This window comes from Pectinophora gossypiella, chromosome 13, assembly GCF_024362695.1.
Source record: "Pectinophora gossypiella chromosome 13, ilPecGoss1.1, whole genome shotgun sequence".
In the NCBI taxonomy this organism is placed as follows: Eukaryota; Metazoa; Arthropoda; class Insecta; order Lepidoptera; family Gelechiidae; genus Pectinophora; species Pectinophora gossypiella.
Genome location: NC_065416.1, coordinates 7,474,460 through 7,499,614, shown reverse-complemented (window position 1 = coordinate 7,499,614; position 25,155 = coordinate 7,474,460). Strand labels below are relative to the sequence as shown.

The window sequence follows — 25,155 nt, the reverse complement described above, 5'->3', positions numbered from 1 at the left end:
ATGCAGCCGGGACCAATGGCTTAACGTGCCTTCCGAAGCACGGAGGAGCTCGAGATGAAAACTTTTTTTTTGTGGTCACCCATCCTATGACCGGCCTCTGCGAAAGTTGCTTTACTTCAACAATCGCAGACCGAGCGCGTTTACCGCTGCGCCACCGAGCTCCTCATCCTACCTATTACTACTTATTATTAAATATATTGCAAGTTTAAGTACTAAGTGTTGTAGTGAATGCATATTTATGAATGAAATGAAGTTTGTGGCTAGTTATAAGTTTATCTGTAGACGGGTACCTACCTCCCTGTAATTAAATTTATTAGATATATATGGCAGCTTCATTATATTTTAACATAACATTGCATCTCGCCTACGTCCTACATCTTACAGCCGAAAGGGTCGCCAAAAATGGTATACTATACATTTTTATACAATTCATATTATTAGCCCAAAACCACTTATCAACACAGTAACTTTCTCAGAGGCAGTCAGTAACTCGATAATAACTCGGTCTCAGTTAATATAGCAAACTAAGCGTCGCTTTGCCAACTCAATATGAATCGGGCAAGTTGTATGCAACTCAGTACGAGTGCAACATGCAACTCTGTGTAGCGGTGCACACTATCTCGCGGGCAAACAAACGGAACTTGGTTGCACTAAGTTACACGTGAGATTTGAGAACTGTCGCTGTGTGTTTCCGGGAGATAGATATGCATGTCGATATAGTGATATACGGGTGTAGACGAATTCATATCAACTTCACTCAGTAAACATCCATTATGTTTCGTAATTCGGATCTTATGTACGCTACTAGCTCTCGATGATAAATAATGCAATTGTATTATATAATAAGTAAATGTAGCTTTCTAAGAAACCACGAGACAAATAAAACCGTCTTGTGAACCAAATCATCACACTTCGATATATATTAAAATAGTGATTTTACATAACCTTTTATTGAATAGTAAGAAGAAAAAGTTTCCAGTTTTAAAAAGACTGAATAGAAAACGAACCGCTTTCGTTTTGTGGCAAGTCGTTAATGACCGTGGAATCGTTTTTATGATGTTTACTCTGATCAAAAACAGCATCTAAACGACTTTTATAGCGCAATAACTTCGAACTCGCCAGCAAATTGGTAATTGGCTTCTCCTTTCTGCCTTACAAAACTTTTGAAACTGAAATATCTGAATAGCGTAGTAAGTAATGATTACTCGTAGTTGAAGTATGAAACTGTCTAAGTAGGTATAAATATAAAGTATATAAGTACCTAAGTAAATCGTTTATTTCCTCTACAAGTACATAGTAGATAGATATCAAAGTAACTACCTACTTATCGTCATCTCATAGTGAAAATCCATGAAAACCACGCTAGTGCCTTTTTGTAGAGTCCTGGTCTTTGATAGCTAATCATTCGCTTGCCAGATGAGAATAAAAGTTAAATTCAAAGCAAGCATTTTTTAATCAAAATAAACAAATACTACTTTAATTTAATCAAAGAAATAAATACAAGTAAAAAAATAAAAACTGGCCAATAATCGATAGGCAGAACGTGTAAAAAAAGCAAAATCAGCTGTTAATGTCAAACGTCACTGTCACTGGTCCTTAGGTTATGTTTCGTTTAAATAACCCCTATTTACTGTTTAGGTAAACGAAAATAAAGATAAAGAGAACTTAATAAGTTGTGTGAATCTAGTAAAATACAAATGGATAACAGTGACACTGAAAAACGACCACAATTCGGTAACAGATTTCTGGAAAATGCTGACGAGGTCTTCAAACATAATGCGTGGTACCGTATTTACTACTTTCGTTAGATATTGTAAAAAAACACTACCTGAAGCAAAATTAATGAAATTAGAAAAAACAAGGCACAGGAAAAAGCCTCCTGGTGGTTCCCGATTCTTAGAAGATAGTAAACAAGTCTATCTTTTTAATGCCTGGTAACTCATAACTTTCATGTACTTAAATTTAGTACCTAGGATTAGAAACATTCTAAAAAATTACAATTCTTATTAGGTAATTTTTAAATATCAGAGTTCTTGTTTTACTACACACAAAATGACTTAATCACAACGGACATCTTTCACATATAAAACAGAGATTTGTTTATTATTTCAGGGATAACGTCCAATGGGATGAGGAGCAGGAGCAGACAGCTCGGGAGAAGGTAGAACAGAACTCACAGGTGACATTTTCAGAGGAACGGCTGAAGGATCTTGAGGAGAATGCCGATAAACACTGGGATGCCTTCTATGATATACACCAAAATAGGTAAATCTGACTTATATTATGACGTAAAATATCCTAAAATAGATTTATAGCCTATCAATAAATACATCAATATTAATTTATTTTTATTCATTACAATTACTATAAAGATATTTTGATTGATTCACTCATTTGAGAATGAGGCAATTTCCAGGCTAAGTTTCCAAAAAAAAATAGATTGTGCTGTATAATGTTGCCTTCATTAAAACTTCTAATTTCATGGATACCAGACATATGCATTTTTTTTTATCTTTGATTTTGGGTATAAATGATGTCCCTTGTTATAACACCCAGGCACAACACATCTTCCATCCATTATTATTCAGATCAAAATAAAGAGAAGCATTGTAGGTAGCATTGCAACTATGTGCCTTTTTAGAAACCGGTGTGTTCTGCTCAACAACCAATAGATGTAGTCAATGCTATCTTTGTAGATAAACATTGCATGGTTATTCAGCAAAGCCCTCGTTATAATTCGCCCCGCGTGGCACGGTTGTTGTGCAGATCCTGCTGAATAGTTATGCAAATAGTGCTGTCTTGATTGAGGTTGTATAAACACAACACAACTAACCGTTATTCTCTTCCAAAATTTCAGATTTTTCAAAGACCGCCATTGGTTATTCACTGAGTTCCCTGAACTGGCTCCAGATAACACATCGGCACCAATTAGAGTGTACCCTGAGAGTGAACCAAATTCTACACCAAACACTGAACCTTCTCAAACAAGCAATCAGAAACGATACATATTTGAAATAGGATGTGGTGTTGGCAATACCATATTCCCTATTCTACAATACAGTACTGACCCTAACCTCTTCATATATGGATGTGATTTCTCAACAACAGCTATAGACATCATGAAACAAAATGAACTCTATGACACTAACAGATGTAATGTATTTGTCCTTGATGCCACGGCCCCAGAATGGGATGTACCATTTGAAGAGAATTCATTGGATATCATTGTACTGATATTTGTTTTATCAGCCATTGATCCTGCAAAGTAAGTTTTATGTATATTATTTTTGAGCTATGCTCACATGTGCCAGATTTTTTGTTGATGTTACATTCATAATTTGCAATTTTAAAATGTTTTACAAATTTCTTTTCTTTTTAAAATAAGCTGATGTTAGTAAATAAACAAAGATATTAAATAGTGCACCTTATTAATTAAGATTTCTAAATATTCAAATCGAAATAAATATCTTTATTCTGTTAGTAACATAGTTACATTTTGAAACATATTTTTAGACATTATTATAAAAATATATTGTTATAGCGAATTTCTCAACCGTCTAAATCTACTCCAAGAAAAATCATGGCCCTAAATGTTCTTAAAAATTTATATTGTATTGTATGTAACACATACAATTTGAGTTAGGCTGTCTAACATTCTTTCCCTAACGTTCCTGTCTTCTAAGTCATTCTGTTTAACTACAATAAAACGTATCTAGAGGTAAATTCTGTCACTCAAAACGAATATTTTCATTTCAGGATGCCGTCGGTCATCACGAAAATACACAAATACTTAAAGCCTGGAGGGCTCGTCGTGTTTAGAGACTACGGGAAGTACGACCTGGCACAACTTCGCTTCAAGAAAGGGCGATGTATCTCCGACAACTTCTACGCTAGAGGAGACAACACTATGGTTTATTTTTTCACTCAAGAAGAAATCGCCAACCTTTTCAAGGACGCTGGTTTTGTAGAAGAACAAAATCTCATTGACCGGAGACTGCAGGTAAACAGAGGGAAAATGCTAACCATGTATAGAGTTTGGATTCAAGGGAAATATAGAAAACCTTTATAACAATAAGTATATATTTCCATTTTTCATAAGTGTAAGTGAAATGCTTCATTGATTTAAATGTTCTGTACAAACAAATAAAGATCAATTTATACGGTCAAATCTGAAGTTGTATGGCTTTTCCATCTTATTCATAATTCTAGTTACAATTTTCAATGGGGGACCTTCCCATCTAATTAAGTAGTCTTTCACTAATGTAGCAACCAAAAGCTCAATTTCCAACTCGGCAATTCTCCTTCCAATACAACTCCTCACTCCAAAGCCGAAAGGCAATGTGACCATTGGATGGGCATTACCATAGTACAGTGGATGTGTCTTTTCAACCAGCCACCTCTCGGGTATAAATTCTGTTGGCTGAGGGTAGTATTTTTCGAGCTTCGATAGATATTCGTTCGGAGCTACGACGTCAACCTGTAAATAATTTACATAACATACATAAACAGCCTATAATGTCCCACTGCTGGGCACAGGCCTCCCCTCTATCAACCGGAGGGGGTATGTAGCATACTCCACCATGCTGCTCCATTGCGGATTGGTGTAAATAATTTATACCTACGTTCAGACTATCATTATGTATTGATTACTTTATTGATATTGAATACTTTTATGAGCTGCATTATTCGAAATATAGCAAATACACGTGTTTACAAATAGTTAAAAAAAAACGCTAAGTAGAGTCTTATCTAACATAGTTTTCGCGTTTCTAAGTAGTTTTTAAACAGCTTACTAACCCCTTTAGGAATATGATAACCAGCAACATAATGGTCTTTTGCTGTGTGCCGCAAGTTCGCCGATACAACAGGATTCAGCCGTAGAGCCTCTTTAAGACATGCCCTGAGATATCTTCTGTTATTATCGCCTGATAGGATTTCTTCACGAAGCTTGTCTTGCGCTTTAGGGTTCGTACCTAAACGGTATAATAAATTCGTCGTTGCAAACGCTACCTAGAATGGTTAAAGATAGTGTCAGATTGAAATAACAAGCCAGGTAACGTTGAAGGAAGTGATTAAACTTTAAATTAAAACCTTATTTTAGAAGAACAATAAGTGAAAGCCAAGGCCTCAAATTAGGCAAAGCGCACCTCGGAATAAACTGTAAGTATAAAAAAATGCAAGGGCATTCGTGGAACGTTCTATGTTAACTAGTCATTATTTTTCTTTTAGATTAATTATTACCGTATCAATTCCAGCGAGCAACATTTCGTTAGCCATGGATATTGCTACTTTCTCGTCGATAGCCAACAATTTCTCAATAATACTCTTTTCTTCTTCCGGGATATCATGGCCCCTTTCAGTGATTTGTTTTCTTGCTTCTCCAATGAATACTTTACTCACTCTGTAACACAAAGGTCATTATTACTTTTTTTGTGGGACCACAGATCGGACTGTCGACAGAGCTCCTAACAGTGCAAATACGGATCTTTTTTATAAATTTAGTTACTAATACGTACTCCCATTGCGTATCAACGGTCCGCATAAGTTTCCTGTAGGTCGGCGTCGAGATGTACCGCCAGGGACTTAAACCAACTTCCAACTTGAATGACAGTTGAAGTATATCCTTCGCACATTTCATGAGTTTCCTAGCCGGATGGTCATCAGTCATATCATCTCCTAACGCTCCTAGCCGTGAACCCAAGCCAACAAGACCGATGGACTCCAGAGAAAACTTAGTCATTTCTACATCGAAGTTGTTTTCCAAATAGTCATACGATAACTTCGTTAATCTGCAAAAAGTAAAACAATCATTCATTACTATTACTAGGCTGATCACCTGATTGTCCGAAAGTAAGATGATCTGTGCTTCATAAGGCACTTTAAGTCGTTGGTCCCGGTTACTACTTACTGATGCAAGTTAGTAGTCGTTACATGAGAGTCGTGAGTTTCACGGCGCATTGGCACTTATGCACTGTAAAGTCGTGAAATGTAAATAATTAATAAAAAGCCATGTCCACGGGCCTTTGGCGGCTCAATTGTAACCCTGACACCAGGGTTGATGGGGTTGGTAAACCACCTCACAACCCACACGACAGAACAAGATTACTATCATGATATTTCAAGGGTAGATAGAAACAACTGAGTATAAATAAATTGTGCGTCAAATGATCACCTAAGCCTTACCTTTCAACCATATCTTTAGCAATTCCTTCGAGAGCTGGTGCGTATAGTTTTACCAACTTAGGCTTCAGTAAGGCTGGATTAACTTTAGTTCTGAATTGTCGCCATTGCGCTCCCTGTCTGCGAATTTTTGGTTATTTATTACACTGCTCACACTTACACTGTTCTGTTCAGGGTAAAATATCATATCAATGATATCATATACTTTATCTTACAAAATAGTCAATCCAAAAACCCCGTCAGCTACGGTCATGTTGTCTTTTGTCTTATAATTTACCATCGATTCAAATCCCGGACGTAAAGGGTTAGGGTCTTCAGCTCTGTAAACCTGAAAACAAGGAAATATTACGCTTAGGTATGTATATTTTTACTGTGGAAGAGGAGAGGGGAAACCTTTGTTCAAAAGTGGGACACGCGATGGACTAGAGCAAAAAGACATTTTATAACACAATCAGATGTTTTTTACTCTCGACTTCGTTAGGTATAGGCAGATATAGAATTACATAGGTATACGTATTTCTCCATCCCTCCAATTACCAGCGCGTCAAAAATGACGTATCTCATAGCAATAGTTTCGCGTTAATAATATAAGTTGGATGCAGGTATAACCTGGTGATAATAGTCCGGTTCAAAGATTATAACCATGCAGGATCGTCTGAAGATGCCGTCCAACTTCATTATGGGCCCGAATTCTTCGTGGAACTTACCCAGCAATGAAACAAAATTATCTGGTGGACCTATTTTACCTGGAAAGTTAAAGTTACATGGAATTAGAAATAAAATATACGCACCTATTTATGAACTACCTATTTCTTTTTGGTATATTATGAGTATTGGTTCTGTCTCACTGATGAATGCTTGGATCTGTAAGGTTCTACTAAAGAATTTAACCGAATGCTCAACAGATAAATGTTACGTCAGGGATCACCTTTAGGATGGAAAATTCCATCCTGGATTATATGATATTACATTTTGACGCTGGTTTTACCTAACTACGTAGGTTTTTCGCAGAACTGATTTGCACATTTAACAAAGAACCTACGTAAGTTAGTTAAATCACCGACATATACCTACCTCCTATGGATTGCATTATATTCTTATAAATCTAAACGAACCTACGACTGGTAGAAAATGATGTAATGGTCCGATAATGGGCAACGAAGAGAGACCAGGTATTTCTGACAACGGTTTAGCTTGCACCGAAGATGATGAAGCCTGCGTTGCTGGCGACGTATACAACCGAAGAGATGGGCGTCTGCAAAATAAAAAAAACATATTTGTGAATGGGTATAGACAGGATTTGAAAACTCCCTGTAGCTAATATAAAACCAGTGTTAATCCAGAGATGATTATTTTTCAAATATTATACCCTCAGACGAAGCCCTGAGCCAAGATTCGCCCCCAACTAGGCACCCTCAGCGCTCCATTTATCCGGCCAAGTAGATAATGCCCTTTACGGCAAATTTAAAATAAGTAACGTCATAAAAAAGTAGAGATGATACAGGAATGTCAAGACTGGGATCAGGTAGATCTTCTTCTTTGCGAGTCGATGGCGATCGAAACTAAATTTATGCTGACCAATAATTGGCCACGCTTACGGCATTGTCAGTGGCTTCGTAAAGGTCTTTAATAGTGCAGGTGTTAGGGCACTTAAGACAGCACAAAAGGTGAGCCATAGTTTGTGATGATACTCCACTCGCAATCATCGCAACCATCAACCAGGTATCCCCACCTGCAGAGATTATTCTTGCAGCGGCCAACCTGTGTCCGGAGCCTATTTAGACTTCCATGTGGGCCACGCAGATAGTACTACGAGTTGCACTGAAGGCTTTCTGAATATGGTAAGTACTATGTAGTTACAATTAAATCTTACTCTGTCATTATGAGTAGGCAGGTATGTTATCATACCTACTCAGGAGCAGTAAATACCTATGCACCGTCATCGTTACAGCACAAATGATCATAGTTGTTATGCAGTATATTATTGCATAATGTTGTTATTATACACGTTATCAATACAAGTATAAGTAAGTATCATCAGTGCTAATGAAGGCTACTGAGTAATCCGTAGGGTTTCCTATGAAATACACTTGTGCCTATAAAAATGTCTTGAATATGTTCCTCTAGTTATTAAATAACTTGTAATGTATACCATCATTGATTTTTAAAAGATGTGTTACTATTGCAGTTTCTTGTCATTTCTTCTTCTCAGCCATAACACCTTGCGAAATGACGTACTTAAATTCAAAAATGTTACATTCACCTTCCACAAGTTTATTCATGATAATAACGTTGAATAAATAATTCTGATTTCCTATTCGGGCGCACACAAAATTATCCATATTTCCCTCGCCATCCAACGGGGTAACGCTGCGAGCGTGATGAGCACATCGAGAGGTGGTAAAAGGGAGCATTTTTGATTGAGCCTATCTTTGTTTTTTTTTTAGTTTTAGTAGTCAAGTTTTAATTATTTGTAATGTTTAAGATTCAAAATATTATTTAATTGTTAATTTTAATTTGACAGCTAATAAATTAGTGCCGTCGTTCACTTACAATATGTACAATAAAGAGATGATGCACCTAGTTTTAGTCCTGTCAAATTAAGATAAAATTAAGCTGGTGTTCGCTCGAATCGACACCACTGACGGATCTGTATGTAGCTAGACTCTAGACACAAAGTTTTACGTACTTAGTAGATCTAGTATATATATTATAGGTTGCTTAAAGTAGCACTTAAATCTCCTTGCGAGTAGAATATTTTAGGAAACCACTGCTGTATATTTCCTAACTTGGAGAGTTATATACTTACAGATGGAAAGTGCTACACCGACATGAGCAAAATACTTACGTAGGTAATGTAACACCCAATGGAGCTTCTTAGTGGAGGACGCTCCATACCCCTCTGAGGGATGTGTGTATATACAATTGGTACACATATACCGACTTAGGTACGTATAAGCTGCCGGCCGGCATTATGTATGTTATGTTTATGTGCGAATCGAGCGCCCGCGTCTTTTGACGGTTAAAATAAAATAATAACAATACACTTACTGGTAAACATTTTGTAGGACAGCTGGTAATACGTAACGACTTGTTACAACGTTGGCCTTCATTATTTATTCCTTTAATCACAAGTCAATTATAAAAAATAAATTAATAAAATAAATAAACACACGTCTCGCAATTCACGCGGTTTCGGGGTTACTGCATACGATCGTTCTCATAAATAGATTGAACAATTTGTTTGACCTTGTTTCGGCCCAGGCCGGCTACAAATGTAGATACCTACTTGGATACCTAGGTACCAAGCCAGATAGCCTTTTGAATATCTTATCTGCTTAGTAGATAGTTAGGTAGGCACTTTTGTTGATAAACAAATAAAAATACTCGTTTTGTTTTTGTATTAAAATGCTTAGGTCATTATTTACCTACATACCAACTACGACGCACATCGGAGTGGGCAGACCTTATAAAATCCAATACATATTGCAGCAGACCTACTACAGAAGTAGGTAGGTACATCATCCAACCTAAACTCCGAGTAATTTCAGTTGCTGTGATTACCTAACTTCAGTTTTTATTTATATTCATTTCCTCGTTCTACACGCAAGAGTAGGCACTTTCAAAACCGGCGAGCATGCGTGAAGACTTTGTTGAAAGTGGCAGAAGCAAAAGTGGTGTGTCAGGATCGTCTGCCTACCCCAAAGGGAAATAGGCGTGATCTTATGTATGTATGGTAGGTACGTGTCTTCGCGCAAACGTTGATAAATAGGTAGGTACAAAATATTATAGGTAAAAATCTTGGAAGGTAGGTATTATTTTTTGCACTATGATGAGGGATTTTCCAGCCTCGTTAATATAGATCGCGCTGTTCCGAGTTGCCTTCGATTCACTTTCTGATTTCATGGATAATAACCAGACATACACCTATCACCTACCTACCTCTTTTGTCTTTGTTTTTGGGTATAAATGATGACCCTTGTTATTACACCCAGGCACAAACACATCTATTCTGATCAAAATAATACATTATTATATACCATATGTGAGCCAAATAGGCATCAAGCAACAATTAGTTTCATGTTATGCCTCTGTCACATTATATTTATTATTTATGAATAATTATCAATTACGTACCCGAACAATGACAAAATAGGTATTTGAAATCTGTACAACGCTATCTATATTGTTCTGGGGAACGTAGCCTGGAATTATGGATTAGAATTAATAGGAATTTCGCATTGATATACAAGTAGTGGTAAGGAATTTCGAATCAATCCTGTTGCTCTATGTAATCAATATTTACGACGAAATACGCTATTGCCTAAATATTTATACTAGGCGCAAATATACTTTTAAATGTAGTTTAATGAATAGCCTCTATTGTGAAGTGGTTGAGCGTTGGGCTCACAATCCAGAGGTCCCGGATTCGAATCCCGGTGCGGACATATCACAAAAAACAATTTGTTTGGTTATGATAAATACGTGCTCATATACTAATAAACTAAAGACGATTCCTATTCACCGACTTAATAAAAGAAAACTATCTACAACCGACATTGCAATCTGTACTTAGTCCGCCGTGGTTATACCTATCCTGTCCTCTTTAGTCCGTGTCACACGAAAAACTTTTTCTTTACTCCATCCATATTTTTCACGCCTTTCAATAGTGAAGAGCCATGCGATTCAACTGCGTCACTCACTTACATGCTGTTGATATTTTCTTGAACGCATCTATTAATTGTTTCTTCAAGTTGTCACTACTGTCTTTTGACAGTTGTTGTTTTGGTGAGGTTAATGGTCGACACAAAATAGTTTTGATAAATATTAGGACAGAAAGTCATACAAATATGTGAGAATCAAAAATAAAATTGTTCAAAGGCTTTAATAATCCAGTGTTATGTTTATCCTCCAAAATATCTCTTAAAATCTATTCTAAACAGTGTTATGTATAATGTTTCTTTGTGATGAGAATAGTTTTCCCACAACTTATCGATCGATTACGAAAGAGCGTTTTCTTTACATTGTTTTATAAATCAAGAGTAAATAAGCATTTCAAAGCCGCCTAATGTAGTTGTTTGCGTCAGTAAATCATTTATAGTACAGTTTATATTTAGTAAATCATTTATAGTACAGTACAGTTGCGAGCGACGTACGTTTGAAAGTGCTAACGTGTTAAATATACCTAATTTGTTTACGCTCACAGTTCATTTCGAGTCTATTCACGGGTTCATTTACTTAAAAGAGCAATAAAGCTCATCGCAAGCTTGAGTCAACGTCTAAAATGAGATAAACAACACGAGGTGTGTCTCTCATTAGTCCCTGAGGCCACGTCCATGTATTGTTGTTCTTTTCTGTGAGTATTTTTAAGTTTTCTCTCTAAAATAATGCTTAATTTAAGTTTCTGTCCGTTTTCTATTGCTGACCGTACCATATTCAACTTTGTATAATAAAATACACCTCTTACAGCACCTTTGTATTGCCATATACCCATTTATATGAATGCAAAATAATTTACATGATCATAAATCTAAATATAGTATGTTTATGACTCGTTAGTTAAACTATGCAATGCTAAAGGAGCTTCCAATTTGAGATGTGTTCAGTGTAGGATCATTGAACTTTGCACAAGTATCTGACAAATTTTAAGCTGCATCTTGGATGAGGCTTATCCTATCTTATCTATGTCCCATATTCAGGGCTTGCTTATAATCTGTAAGCAAAGTTTCTGAAGCACCTCAAACTTACAGTAACTGCTAAGCTTGATAACATGGTGTGTACTACATTTTTGTATTTATAGCAAAGGAGCTATTTATTTTGTGCTGTAGTTTTTGCTGAGTGATTATTATTCCTTTTTATATAAAAATGTTTCATTACATATTTATTTACTGTCAGCGGCAAGTACAGATAAAATACCATATATGTATAAATAATATTTCCATAAAAAAAGTATATTTTAATCTTATTACATTTTTGCAAAAGAATTTTATAATTATTTGTATTTCCCCTTCTTAAATAAACAAACTTATTTGTTTGATCAGTTTGCTAACCAGCAGTAAACAAAAAACATCCCACAACTTCAATTCGACACAGCATTACAAAGTATGGTATGAGCTAATTAAATGTATCATCCAATTGGAGGCAATGAAATAAATCAGGGCTGGTCCATGTGGTGAATCACGGGCACACATGACAGTGCTCAGCATATTATCACTTATTAGCAGACGGACACCAGGTTAGAATAATTACTCTAATGAATAGTACCGTAATGTAACACACTAATTATGTCGACACTATTGAATCAACTAATTTACTACTTTGACACTCTTTGATTGTGATTGTTTATCTGCAGGCATGTTTACTATGAGGAAAATTTCACAATTTATTTATAAACTTAACCTCCTTATCAATTAAATTGATTAATTTGAATACTTGTTTATACATTTTTCACATAATGCATCTGAACCACGCTTTATTATTCTTAAACCTTAGTGCATTCTTTATTTATAATTTAATTAATTACATGCTTATCATTGATTCAATTAATTAAGTAGTGCAGTCAGTTTAATCAGTACTGTGATGCTTTTTAGTTAAGAACTTTTATTTATGTATTTTATTATTATACTTAATTGTCTGTGTATAGTGTATATCTGGTGCATTACTGGAATATTTTTTCGTACTAGAGAATTAGTGCCCTTTTTATTAAATAATATTTCTGATGTTAATAGTTTCTTCATAATGTGAGGAACATTTTATAAACCTTAGCATAAACATAGCTTCTTAGTATAAAATATATTTTTTAGTTTCTGAATGTCTATTCTATACAATGCAATTTTTTTCTAATCAATTAAATTGATTAATACTTTTCGTGTGATCACACTACATGACAGAGCAGGATGTAACATAGATTTTTGTTATTTTGCCAGCCAATTATTTTTAAAATGGTAATAAATTGGCATGTCTACAAAATACTAAATTTCCCTACAATTTGTGGTTTTCTTAATAGCACAGTCGGTCTGTTTTAGCTACATAATTGTGTAGGTATTATATCAGTTTGCAGATGGTAAAGATACAATAATATTTTTTAATAGATTGGGTTTCCTCTAAACCAAACCAGAGCAGAGTTGTAAGGAAAGACTAACAAAGTGTCTTCTCTCTCACTCTCTCTGTCACTCACTCTGTGATTGGCCCATTCCACACATCTCCATTCTGCTCTGTTTCAGTGAGAACCCACCCTTACACACAAGAAGTATTAACGAAATAATGATTTATTATAACAATTTATTAACATCATTAATTTTGTTGAGAACCTTACCTACATACTCCCTTGTATCATGAGTATTTAGATATGTAAATTAACGTAGTATTTTTCACTTTCTGCGGTAGGCATAATTCTTGTACAATATTATACCTTTTGCACTATAGCATGGTGCATAGGACAGCTGTCAGAATAGTACATTTTCTTAGTCTCTTTCGCACTAAGTTGTACTCTATATTTCTGTCCTGCTGTCATACACAATGCTAGAGCACAAGAAGTATATATAGTATGACGTGTAATGTACGTACAGCTCACGGCTGGGCGTCGGGATGGCGAGCATGAGCTCCACGCTCGTCGAGACCGTCTCCATCAACTACGAGGACTTTAACGAGAGCTTCCTCACCTGCGGCACCTGTCTCTGTTAGTACACTATTCTTTACTTATAATTGTGAGGCTTATGTTACTATAGTAAGTTTTACTTTTAATGTTAAGTTTTCTAAAATTGCTTGATCGTAGACTTGTTTCGAATGGCATTCTTTTGGCCGGAATTTAATAACATTACAACATAATACTTTATTGCACATACAGGAAATACAAAACAGGAGAGAATTAGAAAGAGTACACTAGGCGGTCTTATTGCTAAGTAGCAATCTCTAAATTTTACAATTATAGTTTATGACTGAGCCTTTTGATGTCTTTCAAAGAATTAGCTGGGTTCCCCTGAAACAAAGTTTATTGAAATAAGTTAAAGGTCTCCGGCCTCCGTGGTCCAGTGGTTGAGTGTTGGCCCTGATCCGGAAGTCCCGGATTCGAATCCCGAGGGGAAAATATCGCACAAATCACTTTGTGGGCCCTGGTTTGATTAGGACAACCCAGGCTGATCACCCGTTCGTCCGAAAGTAAAATGATCCGTGCTTCCGAAGGCACGTTAAGCCGTTGGTCCCGTTTACTACTTATAGACGTACTTACGAAGATGTTACATGAGTTACGTTAGGGCCTTTGCAAGCTCAATAATAACACTATTTTGTGAGGTTGGTAAATCGCTTCATAACCCACACGATAGAAGAAGAAGTTAAAGGTTCCAACTAAACATTTAGCTATTTAAAGAACTCTAATAGGTATTCCACTAATAGTCATTTCTAGTCTAGGTAAGACTAGAAATGACTATAGACGTAATTATAGGAAACCACAGTCGAGTCTTTTCTACTAGTTATTCTAACGTTTATCAAACATAAATGTATCTATATACACATACATATGTATGTATATGTGCCTTAGCAATGATAACTTAAATTATTACTTGTACGTACAGTATCTTGTTCCTGAACTTTGGATTCTATGAACTGGTTGACCTCTCATAGGTACTACGGCCAACAGAAAACGATATACCTATTATCCAATACTAGTCACAAGTAGGTAATTACGTTCTTTTGTTATTCATAGCAACAGGTTTCCATAAAGTAAAAAGTTGAAGTTGAACCAATCATCATCATTTGTTAATGATGTTACCAATGGCGCAGTAATGATGATGCAATATAAGTCAATGTGTAGTCATCAATATTTAATATCCTTGCTCGTATTAATATTGTGGTGTGAGTTGTAGACTAGTACCTATGACACGATTATTTACGATTCATCAATTCTATTAATTTTGCCTACTAAACACCTCCGTGGCGCATGGATTCCTTTACATCACTGATCATGCATAATCAGGGATGTAAAGGAACCATATCATCCTGAATAGTTATTTATTTATTTATTATTTATTTATTTGTTTATAAAGGTACATACAACATTACAGTGTACACCAATGCGCTGTATGACAGAAGTCAACGACAGTTAGTTACATTACATATGTACATAAGCAGTTTATATACGGACCATTGCTAGGCAAAGGCCTTCCCTCAGTTAACCGGGAATATATACTACACCACGCTGGTCTACTAAGGGTGGTGGATGTGTTTTACGGTCAATAGCCGGGACCAATGGCTTAACGTGCCCTCCGAACTTCTTACTTAAAGTAAGACAGTTACAGTTCATACTTTCTATATGTTTTTATAACATAAATACGAAAAGTGTATGCAAGTTTCACGACTTGAAGCTGTTCCTACCCCAATAGGGATTATGGCGTGAGTTTATTTATGTGTGTCTATCGAGGTTTTTTTTTTTTTTTTTTTTTTTTTTTTTTTTTTTTTTTTTTTTTTTTTTTTTTTGACGTGACTTATTGTAGATTTGCCGCAGATGGCATTAACTACTTGGCCGGACAAATGGGGAGCGCTGAAGGCTCTCACCCGTGTCTATCGAGGAGAGACAGATCAGTTACAAATGCGTCATTACTAACATTAACATATTTCAAGTCACGATGTAACTATAAAATATTAGCACTGGCATATTTGCAACATTATAAACGATTACTCATTGTTTTATTCACCACTATAGGTTACAAGTAAATACACAGTAGGTACATTGTTATCAAATTCTACTATCGTAACATAAGCCTGTCGTGATTTGTGCACATGCACCGGTGTTCTTTTACACTGTTAATTAATTGCTTATTTTAGAACCTACATAATCATTATATTTCCTTAGAGAACTTCACACGTTAATGAACGTAAATGTAACAACGGTTTGTCCAAGTTACTAATTCAGTCCCAATGTCTTTACGACTTAACATAAATCCACATAAAGCATTCAACACCCATACACAGTAAACGCGTCGCTTCAGCAATAATAAAACGACGTGACCTGTGTACTCGTTACAACCTCATTCATTTTCCTGCCAAGTATTTCCTGCGCCGATGCGATACCATATAAAGTTTAATCGTCTTTGTTCGGTTGCAGGCACTTATGACGGTGGAGAACACACCCCGAAGCTCCTGCCGTGTTCGCATACAGTCTGTCTGCATTGTCTCACCCGAATAGCCGCCTCACAGACCAGAGACGCCGGTAGCTTCCGATGTCCGATATGCCGCGAACTTATAACAATACCGCGCGGCGGAGTACCAGCCCTACCGCCCTCATTCCTCGTAAACCAGCTGCTAGATCTCATGGCCCGCCAGCGTAGGGAAGTCATACCACAGTGCAGCTCACATCCCGGCAGAGAGTTGCTCTTCTGCGAGACTTGCGACTGCGTGTTCTGCAGACATTGTGCGGACCCGCACAGCGATACGCCTTGCGATCATACCGTCGTGCCGTTTTCGATAGCACTGAAAAGGATGTCGGAGATATTGTTGTATAGAGCGAATGAATGTTTGAGTAAGTTGGGGTCAGCCCGGGAGGCGGTAGCGAGCGAGCTGCGAAGGTTGGAAGCGGCGGCCAGTGCGGCGGACGAGGCCATCGACCGGCATTTCGCGGAGCTGCGCGCGGCGCTCGACAAGCGGCACAGCGAGCTCAAATCGGCCGCCGCCGCCGCCGCCACGCACAAACGAAAGCTGCTCGAGGAACAATTGAAGTTGATCGATGCGGAAAAAACGAAAGTGAGTTGTACTTAAACAAAAAAAAAACTACCATAATAATATAATAAGTACTAAAATAAATTGTTTATTATTATTAAGAATACAACGATCTTTAAATGATAGTCACCATTATAAACTATATATGAATATTAGTAGAAAGCGATAAACACATTTAATTAATACCAGACACAAACCCTGTGGTTGTGGTGTCTAAAACGTGATTCTGGGTTTAATATTATTTTACGTACATAAATTAAGGCTTGTGAAACCCTACCACGGTGACTAAATACGGTATTATTCACAACATAATTATATATTTTATTGCCCACCTAACGCAGACTATCCGAACAAATACAACGACCCCTATCAACTAAACTACAAATAACGACAAGAACATTCCAGGTGGAAGCAGAATGTTCAGGTCTGCAGCAGCAAGTCGAAGTCCGCGAGGTGAGTAGCCGCGCGGCAGCGCTGGGTGCACGGCTGGGCGACGCTGCGGCGTTGGCAGAGCCGCGGGAGAACGCTTTCTTAGCGGTGGACTTCGCACACAACGACGCGCAACACAGGTTCGCCGAGGCGCTCGCCGAACTCGGACGCGTACGAACCAGCACTACCTTCCCTGGACTGTGCACATTGCAGCTTGGTAAGTACATGCAATTTTGTTTCTTTAACAGTAGTCACCATCTTAGTATAGAAGAAACATCATCAAATGTAAGAGGAGAAGCTGTCCGAGGATCGAAGCAGTTGACGCAGGAGAGTTCAAAATGGACTAAAAATCCACGATAATGCCTGGTTTGATCTGTTGGCAGAGAAAAAGGCCAGACGACACGAAAGTGGCACTGGGCGTCCTGCCACTGACTACATCTGCAGAGCGTGTGGTAGACCTTGGCTTATAGAGTCATGAAGAAAAATGCCTATTAAATATTGTATAAGTCATCTGGAAAAGATGTATGAGATCTGATGACGATGATTTCCTACCGAGGTAACCAGAGTCCTATGGGATTCCATTTGCTTCGATCCTGACACTTCTCTTGCTTCCTCCACATTCATCAATAGTTTCATACACGTTACAGTTCGTGTTAGGTAATAATTACCTAATGAAACCGTAGATAAGTGGGATTGTTTTTTACTCAGTATTCTACCGAATTCCAGATTCGGCGTGTGTGTGCGGGTTGGAGGTGGTGGTCACTCTCCGTACAGTGGACTACCACGGCGAGGCTCGCAGCACTGGAGGCGACCCCGTGTCGGCCGCCGCCACGCTCGACGACCAGCCGCTGCCCTGCAACGTGGTCGACTTGGACTCCGGACTATATAGGTAAACTGTCCGACCTAAAACCTGAAGAGACGCTCCGCCTAAATCTGTAGATATAACTGCCGTCTATATGCAACTATGCATAGATTCCTCTTATCTTTATGTTAGGCCCATTGTGTCGAACGAATGTTCATTGCGCCGAGCGTCTACGGAATATGAAGGTCTGCCATACTGTGGCGGGGCGCTAGCATGGAGCCAGCGTGGTTAGTCTAGTAGTTGTAAAGTGTAAACATAGCCTATGTTCGTCCCACTGACTGACTGAATATCTTGAACCCCCCACGCTTCGCGAAGATGTGTTATAAGTTTCATTGACGTTGTCGTCACATAAGTTATGTCAGGGGTCTTCGGCGACTCAATAATAACCCTGACACCAGGGCTGATGAGGTCGATAATCCACCTCATAATAACCCCCGCGATAGTGGAAGAAGTTTCATTGAGTTTACATGTAATGGGGACGCATAATTTATTAATTTATTAACATATCAAAACTCATCTATCATTATAGGACCATCCTAATACGATAGTGTAGCATTTATATCTTATGACAAATAAGACAATACATGTAAGGTAGTTAAACGCTCATGCTACAAACATTGAGCGTGTGCGTGCGCGGATAAAAGATTTGTTAATGACGTGGACTCCGGCGCAGGATCTCGATGCGTCCGTGGGCGGCGGGCGCGGTGTGCGTGCGCGTGTGCGTGTTCTCGCGCGGCGTGCGCGACTCGCCGCTGCGCGCCAGCGTGGCGCCCGCCGCCGCGCCGCTGCTGCTGTGGGGCGCGCGCGGCACCGGCAAGGACCAGCTCAGCCAGCCCGTCGCGCTCGCCAGGTATACTACGTTGCCACTGTGGAGCGCCCGGGTTATTAATATGAACAAAAATCTCATTCTTACCGAATGCCGTCTTACGCGTAAGTACGAGCGAAACACGAACGAACGTAGATGAAGTACTGATCACCTGTCACCATATGGTACATCATTAGGGCTAACATGCGCCAAGTGATAAAATTTTGTCACGGTCATTTTATCGATTCTGACGATATAATTGCGTCGTTTTGTCGATTGGTGCTAATATGTGAACCCAAATAAGTTCTGTTGTTTTGTCAAAATACCAACAAAATAACGTGGCATACATGTTATTGACAAAAAAAACAAACTTATCGATTTCGACAAGATAAAAATCGATCGATAATTTTATCACGTTGCGCATGTTAGCCCTGCAGATCCACGTTAGGACTTCGTATCAAAAATAGCTAAAAATTATCTTCTGATTACTTGTGGCACTGCTCACAGTGTTAGGAATTAAACGGGCATGAGTTTATAAATGGCTAGACTGTCTGTATACTTGTTACTTCAAAATTATTGATATCACGTGGTTTCTAAGAGTTGTGGCTATGGGCTCGCCAGCTGACGAAGAGATATGTATACCATACACCTCTGCCTACCCCTTCGAGGGTACCGGTTTGATGCATGCAAAATTCTTCATAACATTCGGATTGTTATTTTTCAGGTGTCCCAAGCGAAGAGAGATCTATGTGCTCGACGCAGGGAATTCTAGGGTGAAAGTGCTGGATGAAGAGACATTCGCATTCAAGAATCATATCGTCAATGAAGGTAAGCTGTTTATGTAATAATCAATTATTTTGTTTAGTGCCTGCGAATGCCATAGATATAAGTAAAGGTCGTAAGACATTTTTTTTAATAAGTACCTGCTTTCATTCTTTAATCGCATTGAGATAATCCCCGAAATATACTAGAAGGTCGTTCGCCTCTTGTATCGAGAGCCGATTCGATTCCCGGCCAAGTCAATGAAAAACGTAGACAACGTGTAGGTATTTAATTGTTATAAAATATTTTTGAATCAAGCATGATTTAGAACGAAAACAAAACAGCGTTCTTCCCGGGGTAGGTATGTGATTTATAGCAACCTAAGGGTGGCCGAAATGTCGTATTAAAAGGATACTATAGTATATTTGGACTAGATGGACCGTCCTGACCTCCTCGGCTATAACACCTTGCGAAATGACGTAGATTCAAAAATGTATTGGTGAAAGCCTGCGATATACTTCGCGCTGTGCGACAACTAGGTATTGAACTGCTCCGCAGATTTTCATACGATAAGAATTATATAATTTATATACAGATAAGAATTAATAGTAACATAACAACATACATAAGTATGTAAGCTCACAAGTATTGGGGTCAGAGGTGCAACCCTCTCAAGATGATCCGCACCTCACGGTGCTGTATGGTATGCCAACGTGATAGGTGGTGAGCCGTATCGTAAATTATTTATTAGTGGATATATATACAATGAATACGTTCTCATCCTAGCACGACAATTCAAAATTCAAGTTCAAAAAATGTTTATTCGGACGACATTTATTTATTTATTTATCCAATTCACAATATACCTAAGCTTACAGCTAACGCCAAAGCACTTATATGTTAGTCAAAAAGGATGCATTAAATTTTACATTTTACATTAACATAGGTAGGTACTTATTACATTTACTTTTTATATTTTAATACATACGATCCATAAGGTTAGTAACAAAAACTTACATAGTTAGTTTACATAATAAGGATCACATTTATCGGCAATCGCGTTCAGGATTCTGTTGGAGCTGCCACGCACTCGTTCCAACAGTGAAGCAACTCGCTTACACAAGATTGCATGGAAACCGTCCACTCATGTCTCCGCGAACATTCCAGAGGCGCTACAGTATCGCGGCAAATCCAAAACCCGGAATGCACAATGACTCGTTGTCATGTCATTGTTATGATTAAATAAAAAAATATAATGTTTACAGGTCTAGCGGGTCGGAGTTGTACAGGGATAGCCGTCACCTCGGAAGGAGTAGTTGCTGTCAACTGGCGGACGCGGACGCTTACCGAGGTGCTATTTTCTTACACTTTCTTACAGCTTGCATACCAGCATGGCATGAGATTGTTGATACATTTGCAAGCTAAAATAGTAAACAGTACTTGCAAGACAAGTACAGTTAATGTATACTTATGAAAGTGGCATGTGTAATAAATAATAACAATTATTTATTTACCAAACATGCATACAAATACAGTAAACTAGTACAAAGACATTTTGTAGAATCATTAATGTGTTAGAAAACCAGTGGTCAAGATAAAATGTCGCGCTTATTATTACATTTTTCATTATTAAAATACATAAACAAGTTGAATAGAAAAAAGAAAACGGTTTTTGTCACCTTTAGATCTGTGTTTATTTAGTAATCAGAATTTCATAATATATCTTTGACCTAGGAAACTACCCATTCTTGCATAAAATTCTTAATGGTCATTATACAGTGCGGTGGTCTTCCGGAATGTTCCCCCCTTTCTGTTCCCTCAAGATATCCCCGGAATAAAATTGGTAGGTTATTTTACACGCCCTTTTGCAGAACAAATTTGGGCCGACAGTCACCAACTGTGAGGATGCTTAAGGAGTATAATAATATTAATGCTGGAATTGATGTGGATATATTTCATGACAAGTTACACAGTTTCAGGTCTAAAATTATTCGGCACTTTTTGAGTTAACATTTTAAGTCTACCACCAAAATTTATTTGTATGTTTTGATTTAGTTTAGAGTTTAATTACCTTTTAATTACCTTTCTGCTATTGTTGAATTCGTAAATTAGTTTATTGATTGCGAGTACACCGTTATTGTTACACATATCAGTCAGAATAATACCTAGTAAAGTTGTGGAATAAGCTCAATATGTGTGTTGTGGTTGTCTCTCTCTCTCTCTCTCTCCTTGGCATTTATTATTCCCATCTGATGGTGGGGTCTGCCTTCTTCGTACTTCTCTTCCACTTCGCTCTATCTGACGTGTCGTTCTCGGAGACATTGCACATACACAGGTCCTTTTTGACCACATCCGCCCATCTTGTTTTTGTGTGTTGTGGTTGTACTTTTTTTAAATAAATAAATACCCAATTGTGCCAGTAAGGCTTTACTTACACACCGAAATACTGTATTATGTGATGGTGCAGGTGAACAACGAGGGCAGCACGGTGCGCACGATCAGGTCGGAGCGGCTGGTGGAGCCGGTGTGCGTGGCCGCGGACGCGCGCTCGCGGCGCCTGGCCGTGGCCGACAACGGGGCCCGGACCGTCTTCGTGTTCGACAGCACCGGGAATATTGAACTAGAGGTACTATACCGCCGCCTTATACGGAAAACCACGTAAGCGCCCTTTTGAAATATCACATACGGATGTGATGTTGTGTCGGATGAAGGAATAGTATAGCTTAACACTGTCCAACATCTTATTTCATCTAGTATGGGCGCTAGGCAATAAGAACCCATCTCTTACGACTTACGTACGACTTTGGCGGCTCAATAATAACCACTTCACAGCCCACACGATAGAAGAAGAATTGCGACTAAACATTGCGTCTGAATATAATATCTGTGATATTTGTCTACTTAACATTGCACGCTGCATGTGTTGTATGTATTGCTTTATTGAAAAGTCCTATAATTTTGATCTCAGATCGGCAACGGCGACCTTGGGTTAGTGGGTGGCCTGGCGCTGGCAGAGGACATGATAGTCATAGCGGACGTCGCCGTGCGGATATACGACGCCGAAGGCAACCTCCGGACGACGTTGGCGCCCGTACCTAAAGGTAATCTATCCTATGGATTTTACTACTGTTATAACCTACTCGAGAATTGAATCGAGAAAGTGTGAAAATCATTTGTGAGATAAAACGATATGCACATTCTACACTAACTTGTTCAATCGTGTTTGAGATTTTAACGAGTACTTATTTATTATTAGCTAGCAATTTTCCCTAACTTGAAGTCTACTTTGTATATTTCGCGTCACGATCAATGTCTACGCAATTGAGTCGTGAACTAGGTTCAAAATAAATTAACAAAATTCTAATTACTAAATAAAGACAGGTCTGAAACTAACGAAAAACTTTTTCTTTTTTTCTATTTAACTTATTTAAGAGTTTTAGTAATAATAAGTCCGATATTTTATAACGTTTTTCTATGACATCACAGTGTGCTTTTTCATACAAACTAAAGTAATTTCGTGTTTTGACGTTTAGTAAAAAGTAACTGATTTGTCTAGTTGGAAACTAGCCTATTACATTAACACTGGCCAAATAACAAGCAGCTGTACCTTCTTTATTGATTACACAGGTCGGGGCGGCTACGGTGGCATAGCCCTAGAGAACTCTGAGAACGGGCGTCGTATAGTGTGCGCTCGCTCGGTGCGGGGTCGGCCGGCGCTGCTGGTGGTGGAGGCGAAGGAGGGTGGCCGCATACTGGCGGCGTGTGAACTGGCGGACAAGAAACCGCGTCGCGTGGCCGGACTTACGCTACTGCCAGACAAGAGAGTACTGCTGTGCGATCTAGCCGGGGACTGTCTCAGGCTGCACACCTACTGGTGAATGGTGAGTTCGTAAATGTACTATAGTCTGATCGCGAGCTGTACCATAGAATAGGGAATAATACTACGAATAGAACGGCAACTCTCCGCTCACCACCTGCGGCAGAGCTAGGTTTACCTCGAACATCAGTGGGCGTCAGACTTCACACACACAGATACGAGAGTACGATAACGTCAATGTGTAGTGTCTGTGTAAAACGAGGTGATTTGTATGAAATGTCCAGGGTGTAACTGTCTGTAGCTGAGACTTAAGAGGCGACGTATGTGCCCGGGGAAAGGGAAAGAGTACCAATAATGCTCTTTACATACAGACTGGCCCTCACGTGAACGGCATTATTGCCGATAGGCGCGGTATATAAGCGAGCGATCAGACTATATTATGATAGACGCTGAAGTATCGAATAATAACAGCAGTTATAACGGCTAACATATTTGTCAACGTTCGTTTCAGATTAGAAGAGAAAGGTGGATGGTTAACTGAAAACGCCACAAGGCAAACTGTAATCGAATTTCATGCTAGTCCAGTATTGTAACGGAGAATCGAATGTTGGCCATATCTCGGACTGCGAGTGGGAGGTACTTGTACCAAAGTCAGCAGGCGCACGCGCACAGTCATCCGCACAGGTCACGCTTCTCAAATTGAAGTAAATTCCTATTTTATATTCATGAACGTTTGTTAAGTATTGTACGCACATACTATGCGTGAGGTTGTTGATTAAAATGGGATTTTTAAAATGTTACTCATGATTTTCAAATGCTTCCTTTGTTGCTGACTGTACGCAAGCACTGCGATATATCGTTTACGATATGTTTAGTACTTACAGTATTTATTTCGTATTAAGTTGGTTAAGATATGTTATTTTTTTACGGCATCGATGCTGAATAATTCGGCAATTGTATATTTTTTCGCGACTGATTTTTGATTTTCTCATATAATAATACATACGTGCAGATTAAAAAACGAAAATTTTGCGAATAATGAACATATCGTTATTTTTTGTACGAAATTTCTAGAATTTAATATGCTTTCGAAACGAATTACAAATAAACATTTATTTTGATACTAGAAATTTGGTTCTACAGTCAATAGTACAAGTTCGTCAAGTATCGTTTCTTTGTCTGCATGTGGTATATAACTTGACGCCATAATTTAAAATGTGATCCATACGAATACTTCGTCACTATTTACACAAAATTTGTTATTGGCGTTTACAATTTCAAATTGACTAGTCGTCAACAGTGGCATTTATTTATATCACTACTCGATATTTACTTAAAATTTCACGGAGAATTTATTGTGTTGGAAATTTTCGCACAGCGTGTGCTTTGCTTATTGTACATGCAAGTCATTTATAGTGTTGCCATTGGCACAAACTGCGCAAGAACGAATGAATGACGTTGACAATATTCTATAAATTAACTTCATTTTGCATGCGTGATTATCAGAGCGGATGCCTCGCTTTCAAATCACTCATTACTCGTAATTTATTAGTACAGCCAGTGGCTGTTATGTGATAAAAGCTGTCCGCT

General features: G+C 38.2%; 3 protein-coding genes across 8 annotated transcripts; 2 read left to right on the top strand and 1 right to left on the bottom strand.

Moving 5' to 3' along the window:
• The first annotated feature begins 1,578 nt into the window (after nucleotides 1-1,578).
• LOC126372243 (methyltransferase-like protein) lies at nucleotides 1,579-4,174 on the top strand. Of its 2 annotated transcripts, none has more exons than XM_050017923.1 (4): nucleotides 1,579-1,783; nucleotides 2,113-2,265; nucleotides 2,858-3,265; nucleotides 3,757-4,174. In XM_050017923.1, exons 1-4 carry the CDS (start codon nucleotides 1,698-1,700, stop codon nucleotides 4,067-4,069), a joined length of 960 nt encoding a protein of 319 aa, XP_049873880.1. In that variant the 5' UTR covers nucleotides 1,579-1,697; the 3' UTR covers nucleotides 4,070-4,174. The 2 variants fall into 2 exon arrangements, with proteins under 2 accessions (XP_049873880.1, XP_049873879.1); XM_050017922.1 differs by having other exon boundaries at nucleotides 1,607-1,934.
• Nucleotides 4,060-10,860, bottom strand: LOC126372231 (cytochrome P450 CYP12A2-like). 3 transcript variants are annotated; one of them, XM_050017905.1, is made up of 9 exons: nucleotides 10,773-10,860; nucleotides 7,296-7,435; nucleotides 6,790-6,926; nucleotides 6,396-6,508; nucleotides 6,184-6,300; nucleotides 5,517-5,789; nucleotides 5,242-5,401; nucleotides 4,798-5,010; nucleotides 4,060-4,477 (listed from the first exon to the last, which is right to left on the bottom strand). In XM_050017905.1, the coding sequence occupies exons 3-9, from the start codon at nucleotides 6,856-6,858 to the stop codon at nucleotides 4,151-4,153; spliced, it is 1,272 nt and encodes a 423-aa protein (XP_049873862.1). In that variant the 5' UTR covers nucleotides 6,859-6,926; nucleotides 7,296-7,435; nucleotides 10,773-10,860; the 3' UTR covers nucleotides 4,060-4,150. The 3 variants fall into 3 exon arrangements, with proteins under 3 accessions (XP_049873862.1, XP_049873860.1, XP_049873861.1); XM_050017903.1 differs by lacking the exon at nucleotides 10,773-10,860 and adding an exon at nucleotides 9,232-9,440; XM_050017904.1 differs by lacking the exons at nucleotides 6,790-6,926; nucleotides 10,773-10,860 and adding an exon at nucleotides 9,232-9,442 and having other exon boundaries at nucleotides 7,300-7,435.
• Nucleotides 10,861-11,317: 457 nt separating this feature from the next.
• Nucleotides 11,318-24,518, top strand: LOC126372223 (tripartite motif-containing protein 3-like). Of its 3 annotated transcripts, XM_050017889.1 has the most exons (13): nucleotides 11,318-11,536; nucleotides 12,222-12,415; nucleotides 13,749-13,858; nucleotides 16,280-16,914; nucleotides 17,296-17,536; nucleotides 18,046-18,208; nucleotides 18,855-19,031; nucleotides 19,711-19,814; nucleotides 21,014-21,099; nucleotides 22,216-22,374; nucleotides 22,717-22,849; nucleotides 23,376-23,629; nucleotides 24,077-24,518. In XM_050017889.1, exons 3-12 carry the CDS (start codon nucleotides 13,768-13,770, stop codon nucleotides 23,624-23,626), a joined length of 2,040 nt encoding a protein of 679 aa, XP_049873846.1. In that variant the 5' UTR covers nucleotides 11,318-11,536; nucleotides 12,222-12,415; nucleotides 13,749-13,767; the 3' UTR covers nucleotides 23,627-23,629; nucleotides 24,077-24,518. The 3 variants fall into 3 exon arrangements, with proteins under 3 accessions (XP_049873846.1, XP_049873845.1, XP_049873844.1); XM_050017888.1 differs by lacking the exon at nucleotides 12,222-12,415 and having other exon boundaries at nucleotides 24,082-24,518; XM_050017887.1 differs by lacking the exon at nucleotides 12,222-12,415.
• The last annotated feature ends 637 nt before the right edge of the window (nucleotides 24,519-25,155 follow it).